The sequence below is a fragment of the Sinocyclocheilus rhinocerous genome, unplaced genomic scaffold (genome assembly GCF_001515625.1).
Source record: "Sinocyclocheilus rhinocerous isolate Xijiao unplaced genomic scaffold, SAMN03320098_v1.1 scaffold1655, whole genome shotgun sequence".
NCBI classification, from domain to species: Eukaryota; Metazoa; Chordata; class Actinopteri; order Cypriniformes; family Cyprinidae; genus Sinocyclocheilus; species Sinocyclocheilus rhinocerous.
Genome location: NW_015655597.1, coordinates 873,869 through 900,984, shown reverse-complemented (window position 1 = coordinate 900,984; position 27,116 = coordinate 873,869). Strand labels below are relative to the sequence as shown.

General features: G+C 37.7%; 1 protein-coding gene and 1 long non-coding RNA gene across 2 annotated transcripts; both read left to right on the top strand.

Annotated features, from left to right (window-relative positions):
- The first annotated feature begins 242 nt into the window (after positions 1 to 242).
- LOC107718801 (uncharacterized) lies at positions 243 to 1,593 on the top strand. Its single transcript, XR_001637450.1, has 4 exons — positions 243 to 269; positions 474 to 648; positions 1,297 to 1,434; positions 1,532 to 1,593. It is a non-coding gene; the product is annotated as an uncharacterized LOC107718801 (long non-coding RNA).
- Positions 1,594 to 13,211: 11,618 nt separating this feature from the next.
- Positions 13,212 to 26,875, top strand: LOC107718778 (short transient receptor potential channel 4-like). Its single transcript, XM_016526005.1, has 9 exons — positions 13,212 to 13,457; positions 16,476 to 16,879; positions 19,700 to 20,218; positions 23,521 to 23,849; positions 23,940 to 24,135; positions 24,354 to 24,548; positions 24,911 to 24,952; positions 25,219 to 25,308; positions 26,010 to 26,875. Exons 2-9 carry the CDS (start codon positions 16,502 to 16,504, stop codon positions 26,544 to 26,546), a joined length of 2,286 nt encoding a protein of 761 aa, XP_016381491.1. The 5' UTR covers positions 13,212 to 13,457; positions 16,476 to 16,501; the 3' UTR covers positions 26,547 to 26,875.
- The last annotated feature ends 241 nt before the right edge of the window (positions 26,876 to 27,116 follow it).

Sequence of the window (27,116 nt, the reverse complement as noted above, 5' to 3'; positions counted from 1 at the left end):
TCTTCATTGTAAAAATTAAATACAGATTAATGCTTACCATTAAAGTTATTCATTCAAAAACGTATTCAGTCAAGAGCAGAAAGTTATTCAGTCAAGAGCAGAAAGTGATTTTCTTTGTCTTTTGTTCTTTGATTTACACAACACAACGACATTAAGCTCGCAACACAACGACATTAAGCCACAACACAACGGAAATGCTCCCGACCACTAGGGGGCAGTGTTGACAGTTAAACCGCTATTTCCTCGAGACGCCACAAGAAATTCTCAATGTAAGCGATTGATCTTAATATGTGTAATCGATTTGTAAATGAACAATGTGTTTTTACTGAATGTTTTGATATCCTGGTAATTTTAATGTATTGATTCATGAATCGAGCAGAAAATAAATCAATATTATTTTCGATTTGGACAGTTTAGCCCTGCTCTTGCACACAATGGACTCTATGCAGTGTCACTTCTGCATTTTTCCTCAGGGGGTTTACTTAAATCCGGTGCTGTGCCGAAAGCCATTGTTCCTTACGTAGACCTTTCAAAATGACAAGAGGAGAAGATTTTTCAGTTTACAAGAACTTCCCCGGATTACTGTAAATGAATTTAATCGCACGGAGAAGGGCATTAAACGTTTCAAGTTACATTGACAACTTTAGGGTGAGTATTGTTCTATCGTCTTCTAGCAAATCTTGCTAATAAGGCTGGATAACGCTGCATGACTTCTGCGCCGATTTGATCAGCACTTAAATAGCAGGGCTAAGTTAGAGTTTAGCTTTAAACTCCGTCCACCTCAGGTTTTTATAACTCCTAAGAGATAGTAGCAATAACATCAGAGCTCCCGGTAATCCACGTTTGTTTGCATCTGTGGCTGTGACAGGAACGTCTTAACTTGATATTAAGTATTTTAAATACTGTTCCCATTTTTAGATTGCCATGTATCGTAATAAACCTTAAGTCTGACCGTTTCTGGCAGTTTATCGTTATATTTTCCTGAAGCTTGTTTACATTTAATATAGCAGTTTTCCAGGGATCCCTAACACAAACATGATGAAGCTGTTCAGTAAAAAAGCAATTAATAGAAGCAAACAAGATCAGGAATGGTTAAGAGTAGGGACATCCTTTGAAATATTACTTAACTCTTTACAGTGTATTGGCATGTTTGTAACATTATATAGACTTAATTCTTCATAATTTATTTTAAATATAGTTTAATTTACAATGTAACAATTTAAAATGCAACTGAAAGTAATTCAAAATGTATCTGAAATCAATTCAATATGTAACCCAATGCAATTATCTTCACAGATTGTTTTAAAGGACTCCCATCCATACTGTTGCAGCACTGTACCAGACAGCACACTATTCAGAACTGAGAATCAGTGCAGTTCCTCCTGTACAGAGCTGCACTGAATGGAGCAGAACTGGCACAAACCTAGAACAATGGTAAGTGGTAAGTAAGAGAATTATCAAATTCTTTAATGAATGACATAATTAATAAACTTTGATTAATGATATTAACATGCCCCAGTGGTATACCTAGAGAGTCAAGCCAGGTCCTGTCAGTGGGACGGTGGTCCTGTTTGCAAGAGAGGAAACTCGCTGAGTGGTTATGGTAGGAGTAGACTGTCTAATATTGTTACATCATCTTTTCATATCTTGCTATATTCATGTATAACATGCCTATATGATTAGCCCTAGCAGAAAAAAGACAAAAACACAATCATATTGGATATGGCTCCTATGCAACATGCAAAATGTAATGACAGTGGTGGAAGATTTTTTATTTTTTAATGGTCAATTTACACTATACCTTTGTTTTTCATCTCAGGAGAATGCTTTACAGTGGTGTCACCAGCGAATCTGCCTGACCTATCAGTCCTCCAAGTGGTAGAAGTGTTAAAAAAATACCATTACACTATCACAGTTATTTGTATTTGTATTTTACATAACTATTACACCATATCAAAGTTTCTAAAATGTACGTGTTTATATTTACATGTTTAGATTTACATTTACATTTTATATTCTAGTCTGTACAAAATAAAACCAAATTAATCCACCCCAAGTGTTTTGTGTAAGGCCAGATCTCTCTGTGGAAGACCGACTGAAAGTTGGACCATGAAGAGGAGACTGACACTGTCAAAATAAATTTAAAATAATTATGAATGAATGAAAGAATGAATGATGCATTTATATAGCGCTTTATGGTGCATGCATGTAACGTGTGCATCAAAAAATAAAGATAACATTTTCTTTCTCTGTCACAAACAATATAATATCAATATTTACCATCGCATTACTTGTTACTCCAACTTCACTCCTCATTATAGCTGTCCTTGCTCTGCTCACACGAACCATGTGGGAAGCAGGTTCAGTAACTCTCCAAAAGGCCATTAAATGGTTCTACATCTCAAATCTAGATTGGATGTAAGACATGATTTCAGAAAATACACACCACACAATGTAATAACAATGCAAATTAGTTTGTCTACACTTAACCTGAAGGTTACTTTAAATATATATAATGTATAATGTATTGACATGCAAGTACTCTTATGAAAAAGTGATTTTAGCTTATGCTACGTCGAGTCATTCTAAACCATTATGAATGTCTTCTGTGGGGAAAAATATCTGAACAGCTGACTGACACTAACATTATTTACATTTCTGTATGCCAATGAAGAAAGCAAGCCATATGGGTTTACAACGACATAAAGGTGAGTATATGATGAGAGCTTTTTAGGGGAATTAGGCTGGTAATGCACTCATGCTATGGCTAAATACAGACCGGAAGATTTTATGTGCCCTGAGATTTCATCGGAAATACGTAGGCTGTGTGCCGTGCATAGAGTCTATTTACTTTTGTGTTGTACAGAAAGAAATAACAGTACATGGGTTTATGAGGGTGAGAAAATAATGACTGAATGCTCAATTGGGGAACTATTCCCTTAATGCCTAATTAAAAGCGATCGATAACCAGAGCGCTTTCTGTTTTAAATGTTCACACTGTTAATGGTCTTCTCCGCTCTTGTAGATTGTGTTCTGTAATAACAGGCTTTTGAGTGCACAGTCAAGAACTAAGATCGACCTTGATCTAAAAAGCCGTTCCTATTTTACCCAGTTTAGACTGAAATAACACAAGAGGAAATAAGACTGATACATTAAATTGTGATAACCTTCTGCCTTCAAACTTTTCTCGGCAAGAAATGAACTAGGTTTGATTTTTCAGCCCTATTCAAATTGCATCGGTTCATGGCGAGGAGTAATTATCTAGACCCTTGAAATGGAACAAATCCAACTGTTTTGTTGACTTGACTTGTCAATCATGTGAATTGAACCCCAGAAATAGATGAACCATTCGAAAACCCACAGGATTCCCCTCCCTTTATCTGCCAACAGCAAATTGACCCTTTATTTGTTAAATCATACATGAGTAAATCCATTATTTTCTGTTTTCGCCTCTCATTATTTTTAAACGCATCACAAAATTGTGATTTCCTCTTAAGCGGAGTGGTGGCTTTAAATTATGAATTTTAAAATACTGTTGGGCTTTTGTGTGTTTGGAGTGAAAATTCTGCAGATGCTTTTGGAAATGGCAGTTCAGAATTGTCTTAAAGCTGGTCGGTCCCTTGGCTATGCTTGGAGGGAATTTTATTAGCTGCTCACTCGTGTCTTATATTGAGCTCAAGACAGTGGGAAATATGTTTCATCTTCTGTCTCCACCCACTCGCTTCACAAGAATCCAAACATTGGAAATAAAACCACCTCCAGAACCCCGGCTCATGACAAAGGCTTATCTTGCCATCACACCTGAATTTGCCATCCATTTAATGGGAATTAGGATTCATTCCGTAAATAGGATTTTTTTCCCCTTTTGGTTTTAGTGCTTGCAAATCATACCATTTGAAAACCCATTTTGTAGTAAAAACCTTTTTGTGCCATTCACAGACATGTTCGTATTTTTTTATGATCTTTGACCTGTGATGTACTAGCAGCTATTTCCTCTGATGAAAACATATTGAACAAACAAAGATGGCTATACTTATTTCAGGAACAATTGAACTCGTTTAAAGCCAAATTTAATCACATCTCTTAAATCACTTAATGTCTTTTTCTCTGTGTAAAGTATCGATTTACATTTTACATTTCCAGTTAGCCATTCTGCGTGATGTTAGAAATGAACTTGAAGCCACTCTCCAGACTTTGTCTGTGATGGATCAATCTTTAATTAAGTAAAAACCCCTCACAGACGCCTACTGAGAGGGGGGTGTTCACACTTGTAAAGTGAGTGAGTGACACTAATAGCATTCATGTTTTTGTCCAGATTCATCTGATGAACTTTAATCTGAAAAATTAGAGCCTAATTCAGCTGTAGTTTGCTGTTATTTAAAAGGGCATCTGACCTGGTTCACCAATTAACACTTAGAGACCCACTGCAAAATTGCAGCAGTTTAGAATATTCTTTACAAAACGTGGTTTAAAAGCAGTTCACATATGTAATACCAATTCTGGTAGGAACATAGCTTATTTATTGCCAATATTTATTTAGTGTATTTCTTGTGGAAACTGATATTTTTTAGAAACACCATTTACTTCAATTAGAAATCTTTTGTTACATAATAAATGTCTTTACTGTCACTTTTAATCAGTTATACGTATATATATATATATATATATATATATATATATAAACTTACTGATCCCAAACTTCTAAATGGTAATGTTTGTGTATGCCTGTGTGTATGGTTTATAATAGAAAATTATCTATCCCCATGTTTCACAGACAAAGCCTAAGCCTTAAGACTAAAATGCATATCTGGGCTGTTTTAACTGAAAGAAACTTGCACTGACATATCTTAAAATATGTCAGTGCCATTGTTTTGTCTCAAGATGTACACGATTAATGTTATTTTCTAAGGCACGTTTATGAAAGATACTTAAATGTCCTAACTGAACTGTGGCCTAATCCTGGCTTAACCTAAGCCCTGTCTGTGAAACCAGGCCTTTATCTCCCAAAAATCTGTAAATATGAAACATTTTCTAATTCAAACAAATGTAAACTTAATTTATAAGCAAAGTAATTTTTTTTGTTTGTTTTTTTGTAAAAAAATAAAATAAAATAAAATAACCTTGAGTGTTATGGGGTGCTCTGAGGTGAACATGATGTTTCAGTCTTCTACTCTCTTTATAAAGGTCAGAACAACTGTGCTGTAAGCTTCTAACATGCTATTTTGGGTATTATATCAGGGGTCAGTGTGGTGTAGGAACATCCCAGGTATATGAAACTTTATAGTGTAAGACTTGTGCCGTGACATGAGCATACTAATATTCCAGCTTTATAGCTCACTCTGAAGTCAGGTATAAAGTTCAAAGCAACTGCTGAGAGCATTACAGTATGTATTTAAAATGGATTCTCAGGTATTTTACAGGGGGTCAGTGTTGTATAGGAATATCTCATGATTACGAATCTTTAGAAAGTGTAAGAGAGCAGTTTTGACATGAACATATCCAAAATTCAGCTTATTTGGAAGGCTTCACAAAAAATTTAAAAATATTTGTGTTTGTATACAGGTCTCAACAAACGTTAATTTATGCAAAAAAAGAAAAGAAAAAAACAACAACAACAAAAACAACGTGGACCACTCTTGGGTTCAATATGTTTGCCCCAAAGTATGGATTTCATATACAAGTCTCTTGAGTCAAGTGGAAAGGAGACTGGAGATGCATTTTGTTCTACAATTTTTGAGCTTGTTGTTGCTAGGGATTTGAAAAGACACAAACACACACACAGAACGGTTTCAGAGTCTTTTGACCTTTTATAGGGATGTAAAGCATCATTTGCTCTACTCTATCTTTCCAACCTAATTGAAAAGTCTCTCAATTCGGATAAGTGTGTAATTCGCAAATCCTTTTCATTAACACGGCCCTGAACCCATGAATCTCATCCTTCTCAGTAAAGCTTCCTAAAGCCATCAAAGACTATCAAGCCGCTCCTGAGGTGATTTTGTTTTATCCTGCTCCAGTGCTGCCAACAACCTTCCAAAGAATCTGTCCAGCATTCAGCGGGAAGCTTTCTGCTCTCTATTGCCCCCTCAGATGCTTCATTAGTCCACTCACATTGCTATTACAAACAAACACAACAAGCCAATATATGATTGACAGCATATCAAAATTGCATTGCTTCATTCAATGTTCTGTGGCAACGAGGTCAAAATGAGAGTACATTTAAATGTATAACCATTGCTGATGGGAACGCTGAAGTCTGATCAGTTTTTAGATGTATTTCTATGGTGTTTGGTCAGTCTAAAACATCACTTGTGTCCAGTATGCGGGGTCATTGATGGGAAGCAACTGAGACGCCACCTAATCCACACACTAATGACGTATTTATTCACAGGACTACAATGTGACGGGCGCTCATCACACCATCTCTAGAGACCCGTAGCCTAGGTAACAGGAGGTGTTTTTTCCCCTCCCCCCCATCCGGATTTTCTCATATATTTTCCTCATTTATTTAGTTCTGGACGTTTTGGATTTGAGTCCCCATTGTTCAAGTGACAGTTCGCCGTCAACCCCTCTCACATTTCTTCATTCAAAATAAGCAAGCCGGTGCCCTGAGCGATGACAGCTCAGATCTCCAAGAGAGTTTTTCGACTGTTGTGGCTTCTGTGTGACAGATCAAGCTCGGCAGTGTGAAGTCAGCACGGAGAAAAGCCTGGCTTACCATCTATTCAAACAGACAAATTCATGCTACAACAGAGAGAACATATTTTGCTGCCATACGTAGACACGCTGCATTTATTAACTATATGCTAACGATAAAAGCCTGGAAATGACAGGAAACTTCATGAATTAAGCTTGGTGAGATGCTGCCAATATGAAATGTAGTTCTTTGGGTAATGAAATCACAGGGGACATCTGCATTTGTTTGTTTCATAAGCACATTTTGTGCAGGCAAGAATTAAAAAATTATGTAATCCTAAAAAGCTTGTTTAACTTGCATCTATCTATCTATCTATCTATCTATCTATCATTTAATTACATTTCATAAAAAGTAATTCTGCCAATATGAAATGTAGTTCTTTGGGTAATGAAATCACAGGGGACATCTGCATTTGTTTGTTTCATAAGCACATTTTGTGCAGGCAAGAATTAAAAAATTATGTAATCCTAAAAAGCTTGTTTAACTTGCATCTATCTATCTATCTATCTATCTATCATTAATTACATTTCATAAAAAGTAATTAAATTAAGAAAAATTTTACAATACACATTAAGACTGAATAACTGTGTAATTTGTTGTTCTACATTGCTATAATTATCTTTTTTGGCTGGTAGCCCTTTCGAAGTAGTGTATTTGTAATGCGAATTAGTGTTCATTTTATACTTGTAAAGTTTGAGGTTTTTTTTGTGAGACAAAAAGTGTCGTCACATAAATGACATCAGATTTTAGTTTAGCAATGACTCTTTCAGGTATGTTTTAAAGAACGTCCCTAGGTTACAGCCGTAACCGTGGTTCCCCGAAAGGAACGAGATGCTGCGTCAGAAACACTTTCGGGAACGCGTCTGTGTGACCACGTACTGAAGCAGATGTAAAATCATTCCAGTAGAATGGCGAGATGTCACGGGCGGGGTGACGTAGTGACCAGAAAGCTATAAAAATGCATCCGGTGAAAACAACTCCAGCTCCTGATAGGATGAAGCAAGCGCTCACAAGGATGCAGGAGGTAAGGCAGGGCGAAGCATCTCATTCCCTTCAGGGAACCATGGTTACAGTCGTAACCTAGTGACGTTTTCCTTTAGGAACTCGAGCTACATCGGAAATGCTTTGGGAACGAGAATAACAACTCCACCATGCCGACAAATGCCTGTTAAGTGTAAAAACCTATGTGCACATTTAAGACAAAATCACTCTAGAGCCTGGAGTGGTTCCCACATCTAGGTTATAAAACCTAACAAAGGTGAGTGGGGATGACCAGCCCGTCACATCGCAGACGTCATGTAGTGCTAGACCGAATGGAAGAACCCGGTATTGGTATGCTTCGCCTCTGAAAGCAAACCTCGGGATGTTCCTGTGTTTGGGAAGGATGGAAACATGGAAGTATGCGTCCTTCAAGTCTATGGTGACGAACCAGTCCTCGGACCTGATTTGTATCATGATCTGTTTCAACGTCAGCATCTTGAATCTGAACGTCTTGAAAGACCGATTGAGTTGGCGCAGATCTATGATAGGACGCAACCCCCCATCCTTCTTGGGAACAATGAAGTATCGGCTGTAAAAGCCAGACTCCCTCTCAAGCTGAGGGACATGCTCTGTAGCAGGGGTAGGCAACATCGGTCCTGGAGTGCTGATGTCCTGCAGAGTTTAGCTCTGACATCTCTGAGCTGACAGCATCACCGAAAAGGCCAGAAGGAGCAGGCGGGGCGTCCAAAAGGAAGAACCTGTCCTTGTCCTTCATATCGGACAGGTTCAACCAGAGATGTCTCTCTGTAGTCACCAATGCTGCCATAGAGCGGTCAATATCTCTGGCCATTTCCTTGGTGGCCCGGAAAGACAAATCAGCAGCACGACGCAACTCCTTAATATCGTCAGAGTGCACTTCCTCGCCTTTGTTCAGGTCTTTAAGCAGGTCTGCCTGCAGCACCGCCATGCTGTGAAGACAAGCACTAGCCTGACCTGCCGCAGTAAAAGCTTTATCCACCAAGGCCGATTGTCTTGAAAAGCCTGGTGGGCAATGCCGGAGTCTTCAGGGATGATGCTGACCCTGGGGACAGATAGCTAGCAAGTGTCTGTTCAACCCGGGGCGTGGTCCCATAGCCATGTTCTCTCAGCCCCAATATGTTAGAATAATTACTGACATTAGGGGTGAAAAGATGGGCTGAATAAGGTCTTTACCATGATTTCGACACCTCAGTGTGGAGATCAGGGAAGAAAGGAAGGCTCCGACATGGAGGAGGTGACTTAGAATGCAGGAAGCGTTTGTCTAGCTTGCTTTAAGGATGATCTTCCTGCTTCTCGGCCGGCCAATCTATTTTTAATTTAACCACAGCACAAGTCACCACCTCCAACAGCTCCTCATACTGGGTGAACTGCGGTGACGAGTCCCCAGCCTCATCCTGTTCAATGCTCTCCACATCAACGTGCTCACACTCTGGGGGGAAGAAACTGCAGAGCATGCTTCCGAACCCTGAGAGCGAGCACTGGATCTAGAGGGTAAGGGCATAGAAAGGGCCATGCCCATCTGCAACCCCTCCACTAGATCCATCTGTGATCCCCACAATCTCAATCGCCACTCTGCCTCGGCAGAACGTGAGGATCGCGAGCGTGCACCCTCCTCAAATAGCGGCAGGCGGAAACGGAGCATGCACAGCGGCAGTCGCTCACAATACATGCAGTCAGCTCCCTTGAGAGCTACCTTGTCTGCTACCAGACAAGCAACGCAAAGATTGTGTGTATCCTCGCCTGTATTGAAATGCGGGCAGGGAGGAACACACTAAAACGCTTCTTGTCTGACTTATCACTCGCCATTTCTATATAACTGAATGTATGCACTGGTACAACACACACTCTTCAAACACACCTTTTTAACGGACACAACACAGAGCGCTTGCTGAAGAGCAGAAGCTGGCATTGTTTTCACCGGATGCGTGTTTATAGCTTCCCAGTTGCTACATCACCACGCTCGTGACATCATGCCACTCTACTGGACTGATTTCACACGTGCTTCCGTACGCGGTCATGCAGACGTGTTCCCCAAAGCGTTTCCGATGCAGCTCAGGTTCCTGAAGGGAAACTGGCTCATAACTCATTTGTATAACTCATGTACACTGGTTGCACAATGTATTTGATCCACTAAAAATAATTGTTTGTGAATTGGACTACAATAGTCACGCTGTATTTGTTTGTTTTTGAATGCAGGACACAAGGATAATTATTTATTTATTTATTTTTTACATTTAACATTATTTTGTGTGCAGGAAAGAAAATGGTGTGCATGAGCTAGAATGATATTGTCTCTTTTTCTAACTGCATTATTAGAGGAGGTTTGCTGTCTGTACAAATACTAGTAGGGTCCAAGAATGTTGATCACTGCAACAAGCAGTGTCTGGGCATGGCCTCTCTAAGGGTAAAATCCAATCCATTTTAATTAGCCAGGTCTCTGAGTGGCAAACAGTAATACGGTTTTAAACAGCTGCTGTGAATATAGAGGCTATACACAAACTTTCCCACCATAAGTAGACTATACACAAACTCACACCTGCACTAATAAAGAACAGGAGACATTTCATTTATTGTGTCTGGCCTTGCAAATCAATACTGACATTCTGCAAGATTATCCCATTTTATAATAATTCAGTGTGTCATTATCTGCTCACATGCTTTAATGATCTAAATGGAGAACTTAAGGTCAGAATACACTGAAAATCTTGGTATTTGTTTAGAAAGACTGGAATCAAGAAGGTAATATTGGATTTGGTCACTGTTCTCATTTTGATTCCCCTGTTCTTTTTCTCTATGTAGGCTTGCGAGTATTTATATTGAAATGTGTGAATACCAAGATTTTTCTGTTGTTGCCTGGAGGTAGCAGCATACCCAGCTTTCACACAGGGGCTCATATAGAAACATGATCATCTATCAGCTAATTCAGCTGTTTGTTTTGTTCCCCATCATCCTAACTCTCACTGCGGTATTTATTTATATTTGCGGTATGTACAGGTGCATCTCAATAAATTAGAATGTCATGGAAAAGTTCATTTATTTCAGTAATTCAACTCAAATTGTGAAACTCGTGCATTAAATAAATTCAATGCACACAGACTGAAGTAGTTTAAGTCTTTGGTTCTTTTAATTGTGATGATTTTGGCTCACATTTAACAAAAACCCACCAATTAACTATCTCAACAAATTAGAATACTTCATAAGACAATAAAAAAAACATTCCTTTAATTAGTCATTCCTTGCACCTGTGTTTTCCCAATCACCCAGTGTTTAAAAGCCCCAGTCCTTTCAGTTAGTGTTTGTCGGTCCTTAAACGTCATTCCTTGAGTTCCAGTGTCTCCTACGTTCCCTGTGTGATCATTAAAGACTGAATTGAAGTTATCTCTGTGTTTCCTCGTTCCTCGCTCCTTGCCTCCCGAGAATTGTGACAGAAGGACCGACCCAAAAAGAGTTTAACTTCCGTTTTCTCCCCTCCGTTTGTTTTCCGGTTTTTCCTCAGTGTTTTTCTTTACGTTGTGTTTACCCCATGGATCCCTTCACGCACCCTGAATTCCTCCTCCTCCTGCTGGAGCAGGAGGGCAGGACTCTCGAGGACCATACCAGACTGTTCCTGATGGTCACTAACGTCACCAGCTATCCGAACGATGCGCTCTGCGCTTTCTATGAGTCTGTCACGGGTAGGGTGTTCCAGAGATAAGGCAGGATGACGAATAAAAGGATATTTAATGGGAGAGCCAGACAGGGTGGAGATCCAGACAGGGTAGACATCAACCCACAGGGTAACATTCACATTCAGGGTAACATTCACAATAACTGACAAACTAAAATACAAGAGACAGGAACTGATATAGGGCAGATAACGAGGGGCAGACAGGTGAGCACAATGAGGTGATTAACTAATAACGAGAACAGGAACAACCAAATAAGGACACAGAGGGAGAAACCACAATCAACAGTCCACAGGGGTGTGACAGTATGTCCTTCAAATCTCCGAGATGACATGAAATTCTCACAGAGAAATGCCTTTGATTACTACCACATTTGTCTTGCTCTGTGATGTTTGAACCTGTTAATCTGACAAATTAAAGGATGAGAAGTTTTAGAGTTGGCTTCTTCGCACCGAATGCTTCAAACCCAGATCAATGACTCATCAGTTTCACAGGTTTGAAATAGAGAAACAAAAATCATCTCAGTATCTGGACACATTTCATTTGTACTGTTTTGATGGTGAAGTGTACATGAATAAATGGCACAGGTGCTCACCAGTTTACAGACTAGACTGTCCAAAACATTCATCTGTTCTAACAGACAGCTTGGCAATATGATAAATTCCTGATGATAAATCTGCAGGTTTCGTGTTGCTGTTGAGCCAAAACAAATTCAGAAGGACAGTGTCTCGATTTACTCTGAAACATTTTCATCTCAATGTAAAATGACATTTCTATATACTAACCCTTGTCTGAGATAAATCATGATTACTTTTGAGATATATAGAGATAAATAATTTAATAATGAGGATTTGTAATTCAGCAAAATGAGAGGAATGGTTAGCGATCTGAACCATTTCAAGCAGGCTTATTTCTCCCAATAGTTATTGGACTTTATACTGACACCAGTTGGCTTGGATGCATAAATGAAATCAAAATCACTTCCATTTGACATATTATAATGTTGTCAAGCCTAAATTCACTGGTAGGATTTAAAACAATTTGCTTCATTACTGTTGACTTCTACTCTTTATAAAGTGCCTTGGACACTGACTGAAAGCACTATATAAAGTAAACATTTATTATTATTATTATTATTGGTCATGTGATTAAACATGGCAGTGTCCATGAAGGAGCCAGCTTTCTGAAGAACAGAATACAGATTTCACTAGATATGGACTATTATGTGTAATATGTCTAGCTTTTTATAGTTAAATAATATTTTTCAAAAGTGCTAGAATCAAAATCACTTCCATTTGACATATTATAATGTTGTCAAGCCTAAATTCACTGGTAGGATTTAAAACAATTTGCTTCATTACTGTTGACTTCTACTCTTTATAAAGTGCCTTGGACACTGACTGAAAGCACTATATAAACTAAACATTTATTATTATTGGTCATGTGATTAAACATGGCAGTGTCCATGAAGGAGCCAGCTTTCTGAAGAATAGAATATTCGGAACAGGACATCTTTGCGCTCCAAGAGAGAGAGAGAGACTATGTAGTATGCAGACAGGACATCTTTGCGCTCCAAGAGAGACTGACTGACTATGTAGTATGCAGACAGGACATCGTTGCGCTCCAAGAGAGACTGACTATGTAGTATGCAGACAGGAAGACTGACTATGTAGTATGCAGACAGGACATCTTTGCGCTCCAAGTCTCTTCAATTATCAAAATAACACTTAACGAAAGATGAGAACGCGTCACACCAAAGTGCGATGAAACCTACATGGGAAAGAGAATATGCAAGATGATAAACAATCAAAGATCTCGCACATGCACTTTCTGGAGACAACAAACATGTTTGGCTTTGGGAAACTCTGCAGATTAGCTCCATCTTGAATGCGAAATGAGAGGATCATTGATCAAATGGATATTATTTTCCCGCGTTCTATTTCTGTTGTTGCGCATTTTCGCGCTTTTCTCTCGGTGGAGGCGGTTGGACTGTAACGGGTTTTCTTCGCACTGGACACCTGTTGTACGCTAGTTAGACGAAATCAGTCACGAGTCAGTGCAACATCCAAAACCAGCAGGTGAGGTGAGATTCCGTTATTTCATAAAAGGGTAGTTCGCCGAAAAACGCAAATGATGTTCTTTGCTCAACCACAGGTTGTTCTAAATCTGTGACTTTCTGCCCTTAAACACAAAAAGGGGTGCGCAGCAGAATGACATCCTCAGTCACCATTTAGCTACTTTATTGCATCTTTTTTCCATACAATGAAAGCGAATGGATACTGGGGCTGTTATTACATCTACTTTTGTGTAACACAGAAAAAAAGTAAGTCATAGAGGTTTAGAACAACACAAGAGTGAGTAAATGACAACATGATTTGCATTCTGACTGTACGATTCCTTTAAAGTGACAACGAGTTCCATTTTATAAACGCTATTTTCCACACAGCTAATGAATTAGTGTGTTTTTTTTAAATAACACACTGAACCTCAAGTAATTCTCTCTATGACTGCTTTAAACTACAACATGTAGCCTGTTTTTAACACTAATGCGCGTTGCCTACCTTTATATAGCGGTTTTTATGCATTATATGCGCGTGCATCATGTTTGGACATTGGGTGCGCGTAGATTGTTGTTGTTGTTTTTTTGGACATTTTGCTAACTCGAAATGCGACAAAATCTATGGCCAGAAATGCTGCTGAGGCATTCAGCTCACTATATTTTGAGACAGAAAATATAGTCATGAGTGGAGACTGAAGAGCGCACTGCGCACTGATCTGTCTGTGTTCATCAACCACTTCTGCGCACATCATGAAAATGCCCTCGTGCACTATAGTAAAACCACTTCACTGGGTAAAAGGTTCATAAATAGTCAAAATAATGCCAGAATTCAAATCTACGAGGTGCAGAGGTGTCTAAGACGCCTTTAAAATAAACACTTATTTGGTTGAAGTACATCGCATTTCTTTCTCTTGTATCATCAAGTTAATCTAAGGTAGTCTTCTAAAAGTGTAAACTGAACCAACTCACTGAACTCATATCTGATGTTTTTAAATTATTATAAATTTATAAAATATGATAAAATTATAGCAAATAGGGGTATTATGAGTGACCTTTGGGTCACTGATAACTGAACTGATTTGGGTCACTGGTAACTGATTCTCCCTCCACCCCAAACAGTCCAAAAAAATAAAAATAAAATAATAATAAAAATTGTGCACAGAATATAAACAGTTTTATTAGGTAATAACTTCAACAAAAGGTCCAAGTTCACTAGAGGCAATACTAATCATACTAATATGGTGACTTACAAAATGCAACATAGACAACAGTGGACAAAAGAACTCAAATCTATATCCATTTTTAGTAATAATTATTACATGTTCAAAAGGGTTTATAAGTATTATTTTGGTTCCAAGGAAGTTTACAGAATTTTATCAAGGTAGCTTGATAATATATATATATATATATATAGCAAAACATTAAGCTTAAGCTTTACAAATTTGTTTAATTTGACCTACAGTGAGTGTAACAATAGAAGTCTATATGGAAGGTCCTCATAAGTGCACAAATATGTATGAGAACACTGAGAAGGCTGTGGAGGACCATCATGTTTTATCACTAGACTATATTTGTCAGTGTCATTCACAAGTGTGTTTCTTTAACTTGATATATATTTGGACCTGTAAAACACCATGAGGTTTTAGAATAGTAACTGTTGAGTCTGTTGAAGAACTAAATGTTTTAACAGCAAGTTCCTGTAATGCGCGCACCAGAAAGCACTGTCCATAAAACATCAGCATCATCTACAGACTGACTCAATTGTGGTTGGTTATATATACATTTTTCTGACCGCTGATGCCATGAACCTGTTATGACAAATATCCAGCTCATATCTAGAGGACACATATGCATATTTCAGCAACTACAGATAATTGGCCCATGCTGTCTATAGAGTGCTGCAGTGACAACGTATTTTCTGTAGGCCAACCCGTAAGTTAGCATCACCCTGGCTTCTTCAACTAAATCCCAATAGGATTTTTTTCATTGGCTTTTGGATTATTGCAAAAAATAAGCTCTGTGACCAACAAAAGTTTATGATTTTTACAAATGAACACAACATCTATGAGTTTTAAGCCTAAATACAATCGCCAGAAGTAAAAAGCTAAACATAGTATAAACAAACTAAACCATGGTTGCATCACAAATTCTCTGCACATCGCTGTATAAATTGGATTGATTTTAATAACTTTATAACTTTAATGTACTTGAAGTGTGCACCAAGCACTAGGACAATACAAGTATTGGATCGGGACTCGGTATTGGCAGATACTCAATATTCAATGACTCGGATCGGATCGGGGCACAAAAAACCTGATCAGGACATCCCTATTAAAAATATCTTGAGCTTGTGTTAACCACAGACTTATTTCAGGTGTTTAACCAAAAACCATTAAAAAAAACAAAACAAAAAAAAAACATTCATATCAGGACGATGGAACTGAAAATGCTAAATTAACTTGTTTCAAGGTCTATAAAAATATGACATCCCTGCAGCACTCTATAGTGATTTACATTGATCCAAATGACAGCATACAAGAGGGCATTTTCAGAGCTCATTTGTGTGGTGAGGGAAAGCAAAACTGATCCCAACCTTTGTATATGAGATGCCTTATAAACAGTTCAGATGATGTCAACAGGTTGATTTCACTGCAGACATTTTATTGATTGACTTTTGAAGGTGCCAAGTTGTTTTGCCCTTAGACAAATAACAAAAACTCAGTCCATGCATACATTTATGACTTAATCTATATCAAGTGCTCTCTTAACTCCATTAAGATCTTGTCCCAGTATCTGAGGTTTTCATTGTGGCCTTCAACAAAACAACCAAATCTAATAACCTCCCCATAACCTCGAAGCCAACAGAAAACCAAGCAAATGAGGGCTGAGTGTCATGCTAATGGGATGTTTGGTGTGGAGATGATGGTTTATAATGCTTAGGGCCATTTCCTCTGTAATGCATGATTCCTACTCTCATTTACCAGCATCCTTTCATTGTCTGTACTGGGTCTCTCTATTTCCATCTCTTCATGCCCAGTTGTCTCTCATGAAGGCATAGCAGCAATGTCACAGCTCTACTTTCGCAGAACGGACAACTTCTCATACAGGGACCGGATCCCTCTGCGGATAGTTCGAGCTGAGTCTGAGCTGTCACCGCTGGAAAAGGCCTACCTGTGTGCTGTGGAGAAAGGCGACTACGCCAGCGTCAAACAAGCACTGATAGAAGCCGAAATCTACTTCAAAATCAACATCAACTGCATCGACCCTCTGGGACGGACGGCTCTGTTGATTGCCATTGAGAATGAGAACCTGGAAATCATTGAGCTGCTGCTCAGCTTTAACGTGTATGTGGGGGATGCGCTTTTACACGCCATACGAAAGGAAGTGGTGGGGGCTGTGGAGCTGCTTTTGAACCATAAAAAGCCCAGCAGGGGCATGCAGGTAAGATGGCAATCACTGACAAATTTACTTCAGAGTTTCCTGTATAACTGAAACAATTTGATGTCTCACCTACTGTAGCATCTCTTGGGTCTTCTTTTCAATTCTACTTACACATGCAGGAATTCCCAGTTGCCTTGGTAATCCCTTCTTTTGTGAAGCGACTGTAAATGTGCAGGTTACGTCCAAACTGTTTCAGACTGTTTCAAATGATTTTCCTGACCATGTTGCAGTAATACCTGGGACCTGAGAATGCACTAATCCTTTCTGAAAGGGACATTTTTTCCCTGTAGACCTGTCTGCTTAATTAAAAGTTTTGAAAGTAGTGCTCCTCTTAATAGTGATTTCTTGCTTTTCCATGATGATGGATTGCATTATCCATTATCCTTGCAGCTGAAGATTAAGTAATTTTCCACTTTGTTTGAAGGGCTGTGACCCCTGCCACAGATAAAGTGCTAATGACTTCAGTGCCACACAGTGTAGCAAATTGATCATCATGCCACCATGTCTCACAGAAAAATAAGGTGAATTTGTCATAAAATCTGGTTGAGCATATGAAATGCATATTTAGTTGTTGTTGTTGTTGTTTATGGGATAGCACAGAATAATTGAATCATGCATTGAGCAGCTTAAAGGCTTTGTTCAGACAGGCAGCAAAAATCTAATTTATTTTTGTATACCACAGAAAACACCACTTAAATGCATGCTTTCTTGTGTTCTGAACAGCAAAACAAAAACACATGATATTTTAACTAACCTGATCCAGATCACATTTGTATGTGGTTTGTAACCAGATTATAACTGGAGTTTTGAAAATTTGATTCGGTCTAAACCGTTTTAATGTTTCAATGTTTCAATGTATATTTTAAATTTATGGCACAATGTGTATGTAATATCATATAGAATGCACAATAGTATCCAAAATCATTAATTTTCCCCAGTTTTACCTTGTATATTTAACTATGTACCAAAGTCATAAGTGAGTAAACAGTAATAAAATGATAGGACTACAAATGGTATTCATTTCTTATGTTATCATAGACGTACAACTACACAACCGTTCCAAAATTTAGGGTCAGTTTTTTTTTCTTTTTGAAAGAAATTGATACTTTCAGCAATGAAACATTAAACTGAGAAAAAGTTACAGTACAGACTTTATCTATTACTGGCACACAAAATATCCAAAATCATTAATTTTCCCCAGTTTTACCTTGTATATTTAACTATGTACCAAAGTCATAAGTGAGTAAACAGTAATAAAATGATAGGACTATAAATGGTATTCATTTCTTATGTTATCATAGATGTACAACTACACAACCGATCCAAAATTTAGGGTCAGTTTTTTTTTCTTTTTGAAAGAAATTAATACTTTCAGCAATGAAACAATAAACTGAGAAAAAGTTACAGTACAGACTTGATCTATTACTGGCACACAAAATAACTGCCTGGCGGGGTAACCAAGATGGCCACTGATTGAGTTGAGTTGCCTTGCATGGCCTTCAATTTTTTGAAGAGACAGACACCATGAAGCTGGGGTTAAGTGCTGATGTCACAGTGATAACTCATTGCTTCTTTAACAACAAATACGTTTCTTACTCAGTATTCTCGTCTTGTTTTCCAGTGAAAACATCATTAAAATAAGGTACTACTGGGAAAAGTATTGTTTTCTGAGAAATCAACCATTAATGAGGTTTACGCTTAAAAATGTTTTCCAAAAGGATTCTAAAATAAACTTATTTCCCATGTGAAGTTCAAGTATTTTTTTTCTAGTTTTAAAGGTAGGGTAGGTGATTTTGGAGAGACTAGCAATAGCAAGCTAGCTTTCAAAGCATAAGATCACAGCCTCCCTGCAAATCACTCTCCAAAGCCACGCCTCCTCCAAAACACATGAACGCAATGAGAGACGGCGTTGGTGGAGGGTTGAATGCAATGCTGTCAGATTACCTCATGTCTCTTTCATAGGGGAGAAAACATTACAGTACAGTATTACAGTAATAACACCTTTCATTCTCGCTTGGTCTGCAATAGCATAATGGAATGCACTGATGACGTATCATGTCTGCTCAAACAGGGTACGCAGAGGTATGCAAATACATGCATTGATAGACAGGTTGGACAGCCAATTGTAGCCCTCGGACCAAGGGATATGATTGGACGAACATTTTATGGTCCTACATCTTCCACAGATGATATAAATACATTAAGACCATTTAACTTAGTGATTGCTATCGGCATATGAAGAGACTTTTAACTAGCATAACAAAAATGTTTTAGAACCAAATCACCTACCCTGCCTTTAATAACTAAATTTAGTTAAATTTATCATAGAACGAGATTTAAAAATCATAATTTTGCTTTTCAAGCAGATTCAATTCAAGTTTATTTGTATAGCGCTTTTCACAATACAAATCGTTGCAAAGCAACTTTACAGAAAATTAAGTTTCTACAATATATTTAGTAGTAGCTTGACAGTGGTGACTATGTCAAATTGATGTACATATGGCAGAAATGTACGGTAAAATTCAGTTAATATACGTAATATAAAACAGACGATGAACACTATTAACAATGATTATATGTTGCAATCAAACTTGTAGCAAAATTTGGTAGTTTATGTCGTTTCATGGTTGGCATCATCAGAGGTCCTCTGAGGGGTTGGCATCATCTCTTCTCAGGTGTTCGGTCATCTCAGGTCTTTGTAAGGGCTGGATCCAGACTGAAGCTTGTGTAATTCTTAGTTAGGCTAACCGAGACTTGTCATTTGCACTTATATATTGCTTTGCAGTGAACTTCATCAACCCTTATTTCTCTCTTTTCTAGGTGCCTCCTATCCTGTTGGATAAACAGTTCTCCGATTTTACTCCTGACATAACACCCATCATCTTGGCCGCTCACACCAACAACTATGAGATCATCAAGATGTTGGTTCAGAAGGGTGTGTCCATGCCCCAACCCCACCAGGTGCGCTGCAACTGCATGGAATGCGTGTCCAGCTCAGATGTGGACAGCCTGCGACATTCCAGATCCCGTCTCAACATCTACCGCGCCCTGGCCAGTCCCTCACTCATCGCCCTCTCCAGCGAAGACCCCTTCCTGACGGCCTTTCAGCTCAGCTGGGAGCTCCAGGAGCTCAGCAAGGTGGAGAATGAATTCAAGTCCGAGTATGAAGAGCTTTCCCAGCAATGCAAGCTGTTCGCCAAAGATCTGCTCGACCAAACACGTAGCTCAAGAGAGCTCGAGTTGATTCTGAACTACAAGGACAATATGAATCTCCTAGAGGATGAAGGGAATAATGATCTTGCCAGGCTGAAACTGGCTATCAAGTATCACCAGAAAGAGGTGAGTTTTGTGCTCTTCAAATGTCCGCATTGGACAACAAGAACTTTGAAAGCAATCCACAACTACTTCAAGATCATTAGCTCTCAACATACAGCACTCAAGCATATTACAAAGGTTCATTATTACAAACACAGGTGTTTATAGTTGTTTGTTTCAGTAGTCAGGGAGTGTGCTTGGACGGCTGCCCTGTTGATTTGGCAATTTGGTGTATTTTGCATGTTGTGGATAATATATTTCAGGTGGTGTTGTTTTTCTATTTAGTAAATTTCGGTCTTTAAAACTGAGTAGAATATTTTCACCCCAAGAAGGTAGGTTGTGTTTATATTCCCTCTAGGGCAGTGGCTTCCAAACATGTTCCTGGAATTATTATTATTATTATGAGCAGATGAATTGAGCAGACATGCAAAATGAGCAGTGTGTGCGTCCAGGAACGTAATTGGGAACCACTGCTCTAGAGGGATGCTGCCGAGTGGCTGCAATATTATATGGATCTATGTTGCCCCCTTCTGTGCACATTAAACATTACAAGCTCTTTCTGTTTGAAAGGTAGAAGGAAATTTCTTCTTATGCAGTAGAGGCTTCTATGTGATATACATCAACTTGCAGGCTTTTACTTTTAGAGAAAGAAGTGATGCTTAATGTAAGCTGAGGAAGATGTTGCCTTTATTCACCTGTGGCATCTGTATGTAAATTAACAGAAGCACATCAGGATCTTATTATTCCATATCTGTGTCACTGAAATTCCTCTGGAAGATCTTCCACATCACAATCAGATGACAGCAAATTAGGCTGAATGGCCAAAGTATTCAATTTAATTATTTGTCTTTCATGAATTAGAGAACCAAAAAAGGAAAATTAAACCTATAAAAAAATTCAAATGATGGTCAAGATAATTATTTATAATAATTATTATAATATAAATAATTATTTACTATAAAAAATAAATATAGTCATAAAAAATATTTTATACACTCTCAGAAAAAATGTACAAAAGCTGTCATTGGTACCTTTCTATTACCTTAAAGGTACATATTAGTATACGTAAAGTGTACATATTACCTAAAATGTACCACCCCCAGTGACAGCTTGTGGATTTTATTAAATATATAACTTTTGTAAATAATTAAATAAATAAAATACATCTTTATATTTGTTAAATTTAATTTAATTACAAACTATATGTAGTATTAAAATTATATATTATATACAGTATAATACGTGCGTGTTTTATTTCATGAATCATTAACAACAACAAAAAACATTCTGCTGATTTTGCTACTACTGACATCACAAAATGTCAGTCACATGTATCCATGTTTAATTCACACAAGTCAATATTTGGCTTGCAGCATTCCATGTGCAGCCCAGATGGTTTTACAAATGGTGCAGAAAAGCTCTCATGCAACATCCATATAGGGATTTAAATCATTTAGATATGATGAGAACCAGATAGAGCAGCCTGAGAGAAAAGAACAGTGTGTTACAAATCAAAAAATTAAGTAAAAATGTTCTCTTTTACACTTTTTATATAAAACAAACCGAGGTTTGGCTTGATTTTACAATGCTTTACAAACTTTTCCCGGATATTTTATGTGTGAATTATTATTTGCCAAAAGAAAAATTAACATTCATTGAAACAACTAATCATATACAATACTGTTCAAAAGTATGGGGTCGGTAAGATGTTTTCAAAAGAAGTCTCTAATCCTCACCAAGACTGAATTTATTTAATTAAATATACAGTAAAAACACTCATATTGTCAGATATTATTGGGGCCAAGCACCAAAGGTGTGAAGGCACCTACTGTATCGGTTAGTCTTCTTCTTTTTCTTCTTACTCTGTTCTTTAGTCTATGGCAGCCCATAGAACCATATGGTAAAAAGTTGTGAAATTTGTCACACCGATAGAGGACAGTCTCAACATTAACCACAGCCAATTTGGAGTCTCTAATTCAAACCATCTAGTGCACCTAATGTCTGAAATTACATGTATGTTTATGCTAATATCTTCTAAACTGTAAGGTTTAGAAGCAAAATCTTATTTTCCTCATTCCTTGGCTCATGCCAAGTCAAATGCATACAATAATTCAAATTTTTGTGGGTCAAGATTTTTCACCATTTTGAACTTGTCCTCAGATAATCTTCAGACCACACTGGCAAAAACTTATCAAAAAAATTTTGATAAATACAACTGTTCTTGAGTATTGCATGAACGAATTTGAACTTGAAATTTGAATTTGAAAAAAATCATAAAAATGGTCTCTTCTGATTCCCACATTTCTCATATTGGCCATTTAGGTTGTTGGCCATTTTGAACTTTGAGCAACATGTTATCAAAAGCTTTTTGATAGACCAAATGGTTCTTGAATAACTTAAAGGGGTCATATGATGCGATTTCAATTTTTCCTTTCTCTTTGGAGTGTTACAAGCTCTTGGTGCATAAAGAAGATCTGTAAAGTTGCAAAGACTAAAGTCTAAAATCCAAAGAGATATTCTTTATAAAAGTTAAGAGTCAACCACGCCTACCTAAAACGGCTCGTTCTAACACGGCCCCACATGTCTACGTCACGATGTGGGAAGATTTGCATAACGCCGCCCAAATGTTCACGCAAAGAAAGAAGGCATAACTTTTATTCTCGCTGTAGTATTGTTGCTGCCACCATGTCGTGAAGACACTGTGTGTTTCGTTGTGAAATCGAAACTACTTTGTTTGGCCTTCCAAAGGAGGACGATATCCGCTTCGTCATGCCTAGAGCCTATAGCTGATCCATGCTGGTCGCTGAGGAAATACATCAACAACGTTTTAGCAATTTAGTGGTGTTTATTCGTTATTTTATTAGTTTTTGTTGTTTTTAAATGTGTATATAATTTTTATAAATTATATTTTATATAATATATAATGAATTGTAATTCTATTTATATATATATATATATATATATATATATAACAAATTTAATTTACTAAAAATATTAATTTCAGCAAAAATATTTGCATGGCAAGTAGAAATCTCACCTACTGACCAATTGAAAGTGCTGCAAACCAGTGGTGGGTAGCCCCGTCCAGTGTGAAATCTCATTGGTTTAAAATTGTGTACATTACACACAGACATTTTTGATTGGCTGTGATTTGCATTCAAAGCATTTGGACTTTCATTGTGGACAAACAAATTACCTGTAACTAGAAAACATATTGGGTTGTGCCTGGTTAGGACAAGATGTTAGTCTACTGTTAATTGGAAAGAGGTTGACCAGAGGTTCGAAATGATCACATACTGTAATTCTCAACACTTGTCTTTCTGCAGTGCTCTGACAACTATGGGCAGCGGGAGGCATGGGTGATGTGGCACCCCGCCTTGGTGGGTGAGGCCTTGTTTGCCATTGCTAACATATTTAGCTCCCTACGACTGATTTCACTCTTCACAGCCAACTCTCACCTGGGCCCTCTTCAGATCTCTCTCGGCAGAATGCTGCTGGACATCCTTAAATTCCTCTTCATTTACTGCCTGGTGCTACTCGCATTTGCAAATGGACTCAATCAACTGTATTTCTATTATGAAACTGATGGCAGAATTATTAACAACGTCACATGCAAGGGTATCCGCTGCTCAGAGCAGAACAATGCATTCACCACGTGAGCAATCTTAGATTGATAGGTTTAATCTCAATTTTGCTTGTTTTGCAGTAAAATAGTGATATTATATTTTTGATTGTTTTTTTCCAGCATGTTTGAGACATTACAGTCATTGTTCTGGTCCATATTTGGTCTTGTTGCCCTGCATGTGACCAATGTGGACGCCAAACATGAATTCACCGAATTTGTTGGAGCCACAATGTTTGGGACCTACAACATAATCTCTCTGGTGGTGCTTCTTAATATGCTCATTGCTATGATGAATAATTCCTATCAACATATTGCTGTAAGTGCTATAAATTAGTTATTTTTATCTTTTGGGTACATTAACTTTTTTTCAATATCAAAAGTTATGTATTTTTATATATATTAAGCTTATCACTTTTTGCCTCATTAGTTCATTTTATACCTCTTTGGTGTGACATGAATTTTTAAAGTGCAAATATTTTTTTCACTTTACTGTTTAATTGACATATTAATCTCTTCTCTTTGGTTGTTCCACAGGACCATGCTGATATTGAGTGGAAGTTTGCTAGAACTAAACTTTGGATGAGCTACTTTGAGGAGGGTGGCACACTGCCTCCTCCCTTTAACATCATTCCAAGTCCAAAATCAGCGTGGTACCTCATCAGATGGATCAAGACCCACTTCTTCAATATTAAACACAGAAAGAGAACTGAGACATTTGGATCACTTGGGGTAATAAGCCATTTGCTCTCCTTTTATAATAGTTATTCAAGTGTTTTTCTTCAACAAAAGTTGATTTTTATTGGAATGTTCATGCTGCTCTTTTTCAGACAGATGGTGAATTATATTGTCAATATCCAGAAAGAACCAAACATCTCCCAAAAAAAAAAAAAAGTCCATTGTCCATTTACTATAAGTCTTGTGAAGTCATGCGATTGCTCTGTATGATGAATAATCTTCAAAATGTTCAAATGTGTCTAAATGATTTAGTGAACAAATTGATTGGAGTTGCTGAGGTTTTCACTATCTTGTAATATAGCAAAGTAGGTGTCAAGAAAAATCTATATAATTGAGCTATTCTCTTTTTTTCTCAGATGCGAGCTGCTGAAAACGTCCGCACAAACCGCCAGTACCAGGTAATGGTATCTCTTGCAAAGCAACTGATAATTAAATCTGTCTACAAAGTACACTTTACATCAGATCACCAGATGAAAGGTTAAAGCTCACCACAATCTCTTATTTCACAATCTCATTTTTACAGTGTAAATCAACTCACGTCCTTCTGAATTTAGACATTAATCTCCTCTTCAAATACACTTTGACTATTCTGAAAGACTCTGTGGGCTGCTTGTTTGGTCTAATCTTTTCCCGGTTCATAATCAAATGAATTACATTTTTTTAGGAGGTACTTAGAAACCTGGTTAAGCGGTATGTGGCAGCAATGATTAGGGATGGCAAAAAAGAAGAGGGATTAACTGAGGAGAACTTTAAGGTAAAGTGTACTTTTTATTTTTTATTTTTTTTGATAGTAAGGGACAACTTACAGTCAATCAATCATTATCACAATATAACCCTTGATAAGGTTTTGTAGCCAGTACATTGTGTCACTTAATATCAGTTTTATTTTAATAATATTTACATAATATTATAGTACTTGATAATAATTTGAATTAACTTTTTTTACATTTTATGTTTTCACTTTAGTTTAACATTTAGTCATTTTGTTATGTGCTTTTGTCCATTTTATAATTATTTTTATTTATAAGATTTCTTTTAGCTTTAATTTATTTTTATTTCTTTAATATTTTATTACTTTTAGCTTTAGTAATTTTAGTCCTTCATCTTAAACTTATTTCAGCTGTTGCCAAGCCAAAACGTATAATTTCCATTTCAACATTTTCTACTATTTATATTTTATTCAGCTTATTATATATTATTTTTATATAGCTTTATTTCAATTAACACCAATTATTTTCTAAGTTTTAGTTTACAATAAGAACACTGCTTATTACACAGCTACTTATCAAAGAAAAACAAGAGTTAATACATAAAGATACATAAAGACAAATAAGTAAGTAAATGATTAAAAAAACAACTCCAAATGAATATTTATCTGTGAATTTATATATATATATATATATACAGTATATACATTACAGTTTACTGAACAATGTGTGATTACTATTACCATAGGAACTTAAACAGGACATCTCAAGCTTCCGTTACGAGGTGATGGGAATGATGAAGGGCAATAAGATTGGTGTGTCAAACTCAAAAGGGAACACAGGAGCTTCAAACCTAGTGTATCCTGATAACCCTCTGAAGTGCAATTCAACTTCAGCTGGAAGTCAACTAAAAGGCAAGCTGAGACTGCAGAATGTCGCCACCTCTGTGATCCAGCAGGGTGGACCCAAAGCCAACGCCTGTAAGCCTGGCGGCTTAAGCGTCCTAGTGGATGGTTTCATCTCAAAAAATACTGTTAGCAATCAAATGAACTGCAAAGGGCCAAACAACCCAGGAGAGATTTACTCTGTGTCAGAAGAAGCTGGTGAATCTGAGAGCGAAGAACAGGATGATGGCAAACAGGGAGAAAACGGGAACCAAAACAATGAATCAGAGAAGGACAGAGTGAATAAGACTTTGCAAGAGGATGATAAAATGTTATATATGCGTTATATGTGTAATGAAGAAATGAATGAGGAAAGGGAATATGATGGAAGCAGATTATAACTGCATTCACAGTCTCTGAATGCTGCAAAACAAAGAGAAAGATGTCGTTCTCCTGAACTCTGGCTCTATCCCAGAAGCAGCTGTGGTGACGGTCCAGTGCAGGGCACTGCGTCTGTACGATCCGAAAATCAAGTGTTGTTCTAGAGTCTCAGGGATGAATGCCAATTTTAGGAGAATATGGGGTCCAACGTAGAGGTCTGCAGATGCGTACTTTTGCGCTGCGGGATTAAATTCCCGAATAAAACGCAGTAGTGGTCGGTAACTCTGCTGTAATTTGAACGGGAGCTGGCGGTCCAACAATGTCCCGTTCCCGACGTCCATTCAGAACAGCATATCTGCCCTTTATTCTTATTGACCACCGGTACAGCCTGCACTCGGACTGTTATGCACGCGCTGCACGCATGCTTTCTGCGTCACACGTTTTATTTGCGGGGTCTGTGCACAGCATGTGCATAACGATGCTCAGAGCAGGCTGTACGGTGGTAAATATATGGCCCTCAGACAGAACAGGCAGGTTGTCGATGAGTGACAGAGCAGAAAAAGGATGAAGCAAAGTGTGGATGCGCTGTC